We start from the raw sequence: 11,215 nt of genomic DNA, 5'->3' as shown, positions 1-11,215 counted from the left end.
GATCGAGGAGTTCCAGCGAAACTGCACCACTGTCGACCCACGAAACACCCAACCCAGACCCAAATCTCACCCAAATAGAGAGCCACTGTGGAGACCTTCGAGATCCACGACTTTTGACGAAGGAAACCCACGACATTAGGCTTATGTTAGGCTATTTTTATCCTAAGTTTCACGTCACTTTTTATAATTATTTTTCTCCTTTGTTATTATTTTTCAAATAAAATTATGCTTGTTTTCTTTATTTTCAAGTTTTGAGACTTAGAATGTATAAATTTATCAAATTTCGAAAAACGGTAATTTATAAAATAGAGAAAATTTTACAAAAAAATAAAGCTGAAACGTCAGGTCTAAATTTTACTATGTTCTGATCCGATTTTAGAAAAAATCAAAACATAAAACTTTTAGATCTTTTTTTTACCTTTTTAACTCATATTAAATCAACTCATTTGGAGTTTGTATGTGAATGTTATGCATATTTTACTGAAAGAGGTTGAAGTAGGAATATTTTGGTCGTGACTAATATTCGTGGCTGCGGTGAGATGACTACAAAAAGCCTCAAATTCAACTTTCTACAACTGTCGCGGTGCCGACTCCGTACGGGTCAAGGAGAACTTTGTCTTTTCTCGTTTTTGGGCTAAAAAATTCTATTTAATAAAAGGGGGTCGCGAATTATAGGGGGATAAAATAGACAAAATGAAACCCTAAAAATACAAGAAGAAGAATCTTGGAGCGAACGTAGGCAATCTATGAGAATCATCCATCTAGTTTCCTTTTCTTCTCTTGATTTCTTATATTTTTATTTGTGTCTAGTTTAATTGTGAATTTGATTATGAGCTAAACTCTCTATTTAGAGATATGATGGATTGTTTGAGATTATTTCATGAGTTAAAATTAGTTAATTGTTCTTTCTTCCTAGATTGTGTGATTTATTCATTTTTGTTTTTATTGCATGTTTAAGCTTGATCACCTTATTCATGATTCAAATCTTGTTATAACTCTGCGACAGAAAGGAACAAGAGTTAGAGATCTGAGCAGAAGGAATCATTATTATTCTGTTGCCATCAATATAAGGATTTGTTAATCTCTTATGTGTTTATTTCATGGTATTAAGAAATTCATATTTAGGGTGTTAGATTATAGATTATAATCAACATACATGTTAGTAAATCTAGATCATAGTAAAATAATTTCCAACACGTCGGTCGGTTTGATCGGTTTGTGCTACATTTTGTTCAACCCAATATAAAGATCGGGTTACAAAAATCTAAGTGTAACCTGCTCAGTAAAGATTGGGCGGGTTATATTTTTGTCAGGTTTTTTAGTTTGCGTTTTTTGTCGTGTTATTTTGGTTCGGTTTGGTTTGGGCGGTTTACAAAAATTTATGTACAACCCTACTAATTTTTCCAGTCCAGTGTTTGGGCATGTTGGAAGTCTGGATAACTAATCCAGCTAATTTTATCTGTCTGAGATTATTTATCCCATCCAGCTAATCTAACAGGGAATAAATAATCTTATATAGGTGAGATATTTTTTTTTTTAATTTTGATTTTGTTAATATATTTTACATTTAATAAGAATTTATATGAAAAAAATATTACAAATTTATTTAATAATTTGTTTTTTATGAAAAGCTTATTCATTAAAATGAGTGAAAATATGTAATTTTAAATTATAATACATAAGCTTTCAAAATTTAAAATAATATTAAATAAACAATAATTACTTAAATTGATTTTAAGAGAAACAATATAACAATAAAATTATATATTCTTTTCAAATCATTAGAAAATTTATATCAATATTTTAAAAAATTTATGTTTATGTTAAATTAGTATTTATTATAAATAATTTTATATTATTCAAGTATTTTTATTTTAATATTTTAATTATTCATTAAATAAAAATATGATAAATTATTTTATTATATATTTATGATATATATTTAATTGATATATAATATTTTATTTTTTATTACAAATTATTCATTTTTATTTATTTATCATTATATAAAAAGAAATAAATAAAATAGTCTACACCAGCATAATTCAATCTTGTCCAGTATAGTCCAATTCAGTTTAATTTTGCGTACCAAACAGATCTTATGAGAAGTTTGGTGTAAGAATTTTGTTTGGTAAATTTTAGTTAAGAGGGGTTGAAATTAAGAGAATCTTAAACTTAATCATTTAAGGAGTTTTAAATAATTACCCTAAAAATAAACTTACAAGTGAAACCTGCTTAATAATCATAAGTAAAATTTCATTAAAATCATACCAAATATTAAATTTAGTTTTACATTCCTATTCACAAGAACCCCATAACAAAACACCACATTATAGTTACAAAAAACAAAAGAAAATCTTGAACATTATTAGTTAATTTAGTGATCTCCTCCTCTATACGTACTCAAAGTTGTGTAAGTGTGTGAGAGAGTGTTCTTTCTAGCTACTCTTGACATTATTACTTTATTTGTAATATTACTCTTTAAAGTTTTTGTATTTTTTTTTTTTTGGACTTTTTTAATTTTACATTTTAAGATAGTTTTTTTTATATTTTTAAGGAATTACACATAAAAATTCCTATAGCGGAGCAATTTAAAAAACAATCAAAATCTATATATATATAGCAACCCACATAAAAATTACCGAAAAATGACTGAACAAATTTATATATTTTTTTTTTTCTATGCACAAGTTGTAATATTTCTTTCATCAAACTATTCTAAGTACTAATTTTACATCTAATTATCAGCTTTTGCTTAAATTGTGATGTTATTAGATTGATCTATTTATAGTGATAATGTACTCACTGTTTTAAGGCAGCCATATTTTCGGCGGGTACCATTAACCACTAATCTCTTTTCAATCAGTTTTCTTTAAAGAAAGTCAACGCATCGAATGAAGGTTTGAACAAGATCTACAGTCAATAATTTAAGTTCATTGTCTAGTTATGTACTTAGCTAAATAATCCATGTGTAAATATTAAAATAATATACATGACATAGCACATTATATAAAGATGGCTTTAAAACTTCACACAAAAAATTACACCCATTTCATTAAGATATATCTATAGTCAACTATACATAAATTGATCTTCATATATATATATATATATAAATAGAGCCCCATGAACCAATCAACTTGAAATCAACTCTATTAAGTCTTATATTTCTGACCACTGTTACATATATATATATATACGTATATATGTGTGTCTGTTCTTCATGTTTGAAAGTAAAATATTCTTAACAATATTATCATGCATAATTCAACTTCCTTGGGATTTAAGTAAAAATAAGATGACGCACTACCTTACTTCATCCATTTTCATATATACTAATTCATCAGTTTTATATATGTGTATATATATATATATTGTACGCAGTTTCCCAGATAATTAGCTTTTAATTATATGTATATTCAAACTTCAAAGCATTGATGATGAAATAATATTATTGTTGAGTAATCCAAAAGAAAAATGGCGCAAATGGTGGTGGGAGATGATATTGAGTCACTGAGAATCGAGTTGGCTGAGATCGGAAGAAGCTTAAGATCGTCGTTTCAGCGTCGAAACAATTCCAGTTTCAGAAGCATTAGTTCGGCGAACGACGACGGCGATGTTGCCGAAGCCGAACGACTAGCTCTGCAATGGACCGTTATTGAGAAGCTTCCCACATTCAATAGGCTGAGATCTTCTTTATTCGATTTGAAAAATAGCAATGGTGATGATGATGAGGATGAAGCGAAGAAGGTGGTTGATGTTACGACGCTTGGAGCTCAAGAACGACATCTTTTCATTGAGAAACTTATCAAACACATAGAGAGCGATAATCTCCGGCTCTTGAGAAAAATCAGAACTAGGATTGATAAGTAAGTATTCTTGATTATTAATTAATTAATTACTTATCCTAATTAATTTGTTCAAAATAGTTATCAAAGTTGTTTGATTTGTGTGATTTGTAGGGTTGGTGTGAAATTGCCCACTGTAGAAGTAAGGTATAAAAATCTGAGAGTGGAAGCAGAATGTGAAGTGGTTCATGGAAAGCCATTACCAACTCTTTGGAATTCATTCAAGAGCATTATGCTTTCTGTGAGTAGTAACTTGTAATTAATAATTTCAATGGAATATGATTATGCTTTAATGGGCATCAAGCCAAATTGATTTAATTAGTTTAGACTAATTAATGATCTTGACCAAAATTATCTGATCTTATCTTATATTATAATATTTTGTTTTACAGGGGTTTGCAAAGGTGCCGGGTTTACGGTCAGGTAAAGCCAAGATAAACATATTTAATGATGTTAGTGGCGTCATAAAGCCTGGAAGGTAAGCTTCCAGCCTTGTCTGCTTTGAGTTTTGAATTTGATCACATATAATAATATAATTACTCTTTGTCCTTGTCTGTGTAATTGGAATTTTGTGGATCAATTATTGATTAATTTTTACAATATATATCGGATTTATTATAAATTAACTTGACTGTGGACTAAGTCAGTTACTATAATTTCACTTGTGTGGGTGATTAACTTTTTGAAAGCTACTCAACTACTATCTTGGTTGACTATTACTTATCAGGGTCCTTACTCCTTATCTTAAGTCTTTTACTTAGTTTTGCAAGATTTTTCTTTTTTCTTTTTGGTTTAGTTATAAAGAGATATGGTCACCATATATGGTAGGATCCACAGTTGTGGGTCCAAGAGTAGGCTTTCTTATTTTCCAGTTTCAACAAGTCAACATAAGTACATTTTTCTGAAGTTAAATTTGTAACACTATTAAGTGTGACACCTTTTTTTTTTTTTGATTTAATCGAACCAAGGACCTCCAACACACACACTTCCTATGGCCACTTGAGCTAGCCTCAAGTGGTTTATTGAGTGTGACACTTTAGTGTGTTCATAAAATCACTAACCTCAAGTAAAGTAATTTTAATCTTTTTGTGGCAGGCTAACTCTTCTGCTTGGTCCCCCGGGATGTGGGAAGACATCACTGCTAAAGGCTTTATCTGGGAATTTAGACTCATCACTAAAGGTTCATATTATGCCTTCTCACCAACTTGCATGAATTCCATTATCATCACCCCTGCAAATTTGGAAAGAAATGTTAATGAGAAAGTAGTAGAAAATAAGATACAATTTCTAAACTATGCTTGCTGGTGAATGATAGGTTAATTAATTTTAACACTATATCTAGTCAATATACTCAACTGGGTACTTAACTTTTGATATACTTTAATAGTTAACAGGTGAGGTTTCTTACAACGGATACAAACTAGATGAGTTTGTCCCCCAGAAAACGGCTGCTTATATCAGTCAATTTGATCAGCATATCCCTGATATGACAGTAAGAGAAACACTTGATTATTCAGCCCGTTTCCAGGGTGTTGGAAGCCGAGCTGGTATGTTTTGTTGAGCTATATATATATATAAAGTATGTTCATAACTCATATGTTTGGATATTCTATTAGTACATGAGAGTGATGATGTATTTTTCTGCTTATAAAAGAGATTATGATGGAGGTCAGTAGAAGGGAGAAACAGGCAGGAATTGTACCAGATCCAGACATTGATACTTACATGAAGGTGCTTTTCAAATAGTGTTCAGATCCTTTTTGTCCTTATTTATGAGTTTACTAAATTATTTTATCATATTATGAGTAGAAAAACTATAAGTAACAACATATACAATGCATTGTACCAAAAATAATGAACCTGGTTACATGTACAATGGCAATTAAAGTGCCATGCAAGTGACAATTAAGTGTTGAAAATGAAAGGATGTTTGTTTTTACAGGCAATTGCTGTTAAGGGACTAAAGAGAACTCTCCAAACAGACTACATACTGAAGGTCATTCTCTTCAACAGACCACACCTCTTTCATTTTGTGTATCTCTTATTTGTTATCTTTTCACTCATCCTAATGCTTCCATTCAGATCCTTGGGCTCGATATATGTGCTGACACTTGGGTTGGAGATGCCATGAGAAGAGGCATATCTGGTGGTCAGAAGAAAAGATTGACAACAGGGGAGATGACTGTAGGTCCAACAAAAGCTTTGTTCATGGATGAGATAACAAATGGCTTAGACAGTTCCACTGCATTTCAGATTGTTGCTTGTGTTCAGCAGTTGGTGCACATCACAGAAAGTACAGTACTTGTTTCACTCCTTCAGCCGGCACCAGAAGCTTTTGAACTCTTTGATGACCTCATTTTAATATCAGAAGGGAAAGTTGTGTACCATGGCCCTCGTGATCATGTTCTTGAATTTTTTGAGGATTGTGGGTTTAAGTGTCCAGAAAGGAAAGGAGTAGCTGATTTTGTCCAAGAGGCAAGCACTACAATCATATAATTTTTATATTTTATATCTAAAATCTGATTTTATAGTCTGTAAATAACATACATATTTAACCCTCTGGTTTACAGGTAATCTCCAAGAAAGATCAAGAACAATACTGGCATTCCACGGAGAAAGCTTTCCACTATGTATCAGTGGATGATTTCTCCAATATGTTTAAGGCATCTCATTTTGGGAAACAACTAAATGAGGAGCTCTCACAACCATATGATAAAGCTCAAGGCCATGAGAATGCTCTCTCATTCAGTCTGTATTCCCTCTCTAAATGGGAACTTTTTAGAGCTTGCGCATCAAGAGAATATCTTCTCATGAAGAGAAATTCTTTTATTTACATATTTAAAACTGTCCAGGTCAGGATTTATGATACTCTAATCACTTTTGCTTGTTTGAAGGCTAGATTTAGAGTGAAATCTCTAACATGGTTTTATTTCTTTTATCTTGCAGCTTATCCTTGTTGCTTTCATCACGATGACTGTGTTCTTGCGGACTAGGATGGAAGTTGATGTTCTTTATGCTAATTACTATATGGGTTCTTTGTTCTTTGCTCTAACCATACTTCTTGTTAATGGAATTCCTGAGATGGCCATGACTATTCTAAGGCTTGAGATTTTCTACAAACAGAAGGAATTGCGTTTTTACCCAGCTTGGGCTTACGCAATTCCAGCATCTCTATTGAAGATTCCTCTTTCACTTTTGGAATCTTTTGTTTGGACCTGTCTTACTTATTATGTGATTGGATACAGTCCTGAGGTCGAGAGGTGTGTTTAAGTAGCTTATGTTTATTATTTGCATTTCACATTCTTTTATAAACATTAGGTATCTGGTAGACATACAAAAACAGATAAAGCATAGATAAAATGTAACATTATGTTAACTGTTATAGTATGTTGTATTATGAGTACTAAATGTTGTTTCTTGGAAAATGCCTTTCTCAACAGGTTCTTCAAACAACTTTTGATGCTGTTTGCTGTTCACTTGGCATCATTGTCCATGTTTCGTTTCTTGGCATCATTCTTTCAGACTATGGTTGCTACAATGACGGCTGGTAGTTTCACAATATTGTTTGTGTTACTCTTTGCGGGATTCGTTATCACACAACGTAAGAATAGTTTCCATCTTTATTGGTGTTAAGTAACTGAAGTATAACCAACCAAAAAAATAAACTTGAATGTGTTGTTTACAGCTGCAATGCCGGGTTGGTTGAAGTGGGGTTTCTGGGTTTCACCCTTGACATATGGAGAAATAGGCCTATCTGTAAATGAATTTCTTTCACCACGGTGGCAAAAGGTAATCTTTATCTTTTCCTTTAATATTTTCTTCAGGATTGATTTCCTTTAAATAAATGATCTAAACTTTTGTGTTTGCCTTTGGCTTTCACTTAGATGTATTTATCTACAAATACTACATTGGGAGAAGAAGCACTTAAAAGTCGTGGACTGAACTTTGATGGATATCTTTATTGGATATCACTTGGTGCCTTAGTTGGATTCTTTATACTTTTCAACGTTGGATTCATTTTGTCATTGAGTTTCTTGAAGTGTAAGTTTCATTCTTTTTTCATAATATTTCAACTTACAATACCAAGTGACATTACACATGTTAATTTGATAAATGTACAGCTCCTGGCTCGTCATCTGGTGCAATCATTTCACAAGAAAAGCTTTCCCAACTTCAAAGAAGCAAAAGCTCCAACAATGGAACACATGAGAAAAGAGATTCTAAAGTTCAGACACCTAAAACCAACATTCACACTGATAAATGTTAGAACAACTTTCTTACACCTTTAGAAGTTATTCAAATAATTTCCATTTGAGCTTCCCAACTAGTTTTGAAAGTCAAGTCTTTCAACTATTGTGAAATCTCTTCAGCTCTAAGTTGTGTATGTGTATTTTCCCCTTTAATGGTTATAGGTAGGATGGTCTTACCATTTACTCCATTGACAGTAGCGTTTCAGGATGTGCAATATTATGTTGACACCCCACTGGTAATCATATGATGCTTTAAGGTTCTAGTTAATTCAGTTAAGGAGCTATTCACATTACCTAAACTAATTTCCTTACTTCTATTTTCGTCAGGAAATGAGGGAACACGGATTTACTGAGAAAAAACTCCAACTTCTAGCTGATATTACAGGTTCATTTAGGCCAGGAGTTCTCACTGCATTGATGGGAGTCAGTGGGGCAGGAAAAACTACCTTGCTTGATGTTCTAGCTGGAAGAAAAACCACTGGTTACATCGAAGGAGATGTTCGAATTGGTGGGTATCCTAAAGTTCAAGAGACATTTGCCAGGATTTCAGGATACTGTGAGCAGACTGACATACATTCACCACAAATCACTGTAGAAGAATCTGTCATTTTTTCAGCTTGGCTGCGTCTAGATTCTAAGATTGATGCAAAAACTAAAGCTGTAAGTTTTTTATTTGTAGTTATCAAGTTTTTTTGCTCCCCACTTGTATCTAAAATTGTTGAGAAGCTTTGATATAATATATGTATGACATGTTCTAACAGGACTTTGTGAATGAAGTTCTTGAGACAATTGAACTTGATGGAATAAAGGATGCCTTAGTAGGAATACCTGGTATTAGTGGTCTTTCAAATGAGCAGCGTAAGCGGCTTACAATAGCTGTGGAACTTGTTTCGAACCCGTCTGTAATCTTTATGGATGAACCTACAACTGGTTTAGATGCAAGATCAGCTGCCATAGTCATGCGAGCAGTGAAGAATGTTGCAGATACTGGGAGAACAATTGTCTGCACCATTCACCAACCTAGTATTGACATATTCGAATCTTTTGATGAGGTAACATGTCGTTGAATTTCAGTTTTAAAAGACAAAGATCTTTGTAAGATGATACAAATTATAAGAGTTAACTTCCCTTTTGGCTCTGCCATCTCAATGCAGCTAATCCTTCTGAAAACTGGTGGACGTGTAATATACTGCGGACCAGTTGGGAAGCACTCAGAAAGAGTTATAGAATATTTTGAGGTCAGTTTTAGTTTTGGATTTTATTTAGGAATTCTAGTATGGTCCAACCACAAGCATGAGAACATGAATATTTTTTTTAACTTAATCCTTTTGTTTTTGACAGGGTATTCCCAAAGTTGCAAATATTAAGAATAACTATAATCCAGCAACATGGATGTTAGAAGTCACCTCTACATCTGCAGAAGCTGAACTTGGTGTAGACTTTGCTCAAATATACAGAGAATCTTCTATATACGAGTGAGTACTATCAAGGATAATAATATCAGTATTTTACAGTTTCATTGGTATTAAAGAGGCTAAATTTTATGTAATGTAGGAGCAACAAAAATCTTGTAAAGCAATTGAGTACACCACAAACTGGTTCAAGTGATCTTCACTTCCCCACTCGCTTTTCACAAAATGCATGGGGACAATTCAAATTTTGTCTATGGAAACTAAACTTGTCTTATTGGAGGAGTCCTGACTACAACTTGATGCGTCTCATGCATACCTTTATATCAGCTGTTTTCTTTGGTGCACTGTTTTGGGACCAAGGAAAGGAAATGTAAAAATCTCTTCTTCTTTTCTATTCATTTGATCAAATTAACGTGTTTCCGAAGCTCTAATTTTTCTTTATTCAATTTTATCTCTTCCCCATCTTTTCAGAACAAACCAGCAGAGCTTATTCAATGTATTTGGTTCAATGTACACTTCTGTGATCTTCTTGGGAATTAATAACTGCACAACTGTCTTACAACATGTAGCAACAGAGAGAACCGTTATGTATCGCGAACAATTCGCAGGAATGTACTCATCATGGGCTTATTCTCTTGCTCAGGTACATTTTCCTTAGAAATTGCTCGAGTCTCCTGCTTATGATCAAGCCTCTTATTCTTGAACTATTACATAACCTTTCTCCAACTTCATTTTGCAGGTGGTTGTTGAAATCCCATATCTTTTCACAGAGGCAGTGATTTTTCTGATAATAACATATCCAATGATTGGGTACTATGTGACAGCATATAAGATTTTCTGGTACTTCTATGGAATTTTCTGTTCATTGATGTACTTCAACTACCTCGGAATGATGCTCGTTTCTTTAACACCCAACTTCAACATTGCTGCCATTTTAGCTTCAGTTTTCTACATGTTGTTCAATCTATTTGCAGGATTTCTTATTCCTAAAAAGGTACATATACATATACTACTAATTCAAAGTTGAGAAATCTTAGAACCAGTTTCGGTGTGTGTAGAAACTAATACTATTTTGTATTGTTTATGTGTGTGTGTGTATATATGCAGCATATTCCAAAATGGTGGATTTGGCTATACTATCTAATTCCAACATCTTGGTCACTAAATGGTATGCTAACTTCACAATATGGAGACATAGAAAAGGAAATTGAAATCTATGGTGAAGTGAAGGCAGTGTCTGCCTTCATAAAAGATTACTTTGGATTTCACCATGACCAATTGCCTCTTGTGGCAGTTGTTCTCATTGCCTTTCCCCTTGTTTACGCATCTCTCTTTACTTATTGTATTGGAAAATTAAATTACCAGAGAAGATAATTAGATGGAGTGATTAGATTGTACATATATATATATTGTATTGGTATTATAGTAAATTTTCTTCTTCCTTTTTTTTTGGGTTGCATAATGTGAGAGAGAATCTTACTAGGATCTGGTATTTTGAGTCATGTTTATTTTCAAAAAAATGTGGAGCTAGAGGTATTGTAATATGATATTACAAAAACTCTTATTATTCTCTATGGGCTCGTTTGAAACGCCGTATTAGATCGTATTGTATTGTATTGTATTGTATTATATTGAATTGGATTATATATCATATTTTTATATAATACTATGTTAAACTTTAATTTATACTAAAATATTATATATT

The 11,215-nt window shown here is 32.5% G+C and overlaps 2 protein-coding genes across 3 annotated transcripts in view; both read left to right on the top strand.

The window, feature by feature from the left end:
- Positions 1–11,215, top strand: part of LOC115719259 (S-adenosylmethionine synthase 1) — a 51,776-nt gene that overhangs the window by 24,404 nt on the left and 16,157 nt on the right. The window lies entirely within an intron of this gene.
- LOC115718603 (pleiotropic drug resistance protein 3) lies at positions 3,148–11,080 on the top strand. The gene is made up of 23 exons (XM_030647414.2): positions 3,148–3,869; positions 3,963–4,089; positions 4,241–4,326; positions 4,944–5,028; positions 5,236–5,395; positions 5,503–5,579; positions 5,791–5,844; positions 5,931–6,323; positions 6,419–6,700; positions 6,795–7,108; positions 7,289–7,449; positions 7,534–7,637; positions 7,733–7,889; positions 7,970–8,110; positions 8,261–8,334; positions 8,426–8,758; positions 8,860–9,150; positions 9,253–9,336; positions 9,440–9,573; positions 9,653–9,880; positions 9,982–10,153; positions 10,250–10,504; positions 10,618–11,080. Exons 1-23 carry the CDS (start codon positions 3,478–3,480, stop codon positions 10,882–10,884), a joined length of 4,371 nt encoding a protein of 1,456 aa, XP_030503274.2. The 5' UTR covers positions 3,148–3,477; the 3' UTR covers positions 10,885–11,080.

This window comes from Cannabis sativa, chromosome 2 (genome assembly GCF_029168945.1).
Source record: "Cannabis sativa cultivar Pink pepper isolate KNU-18-1 chromosome 2, ASM2916894v1, whole genome shotgun sequence".
NCBI lineage: Eukaryota > Viridiplantae > Streptophyta > Magnoliopsida > Rosales > Cannabaceae > Cannabis > Cannabis sativa.
The sequence above is the reverse complement of the archived record's forward strand: the minus strand, read 5'-3'. Positions and strand labels throughout refer to the sequence as shown.

Coding starts and splice junctions, on each gene's coding strand:
- LOC115718603 (XM_030647414.2), top strand. CDS start 3,478: ATGGCGCAAATGGTGGTGGGAGATGATATTGAGTCACTGAGAATCGAG. Junction 7,450..7,533: donor GGGATTCGTTATCACACAAC/GTAAGAATAGTT, acceptor TGTTGTTTACAG/CTGCAATGCCGGGTTGGTTG. Junction 9,881..9,981: donor TGGGACCAAGGAAAGGAAAT/GTAAAAATCTCT, acceptor CCATCTTTTCAG/AACAAACCAGCAGAGCTTAT.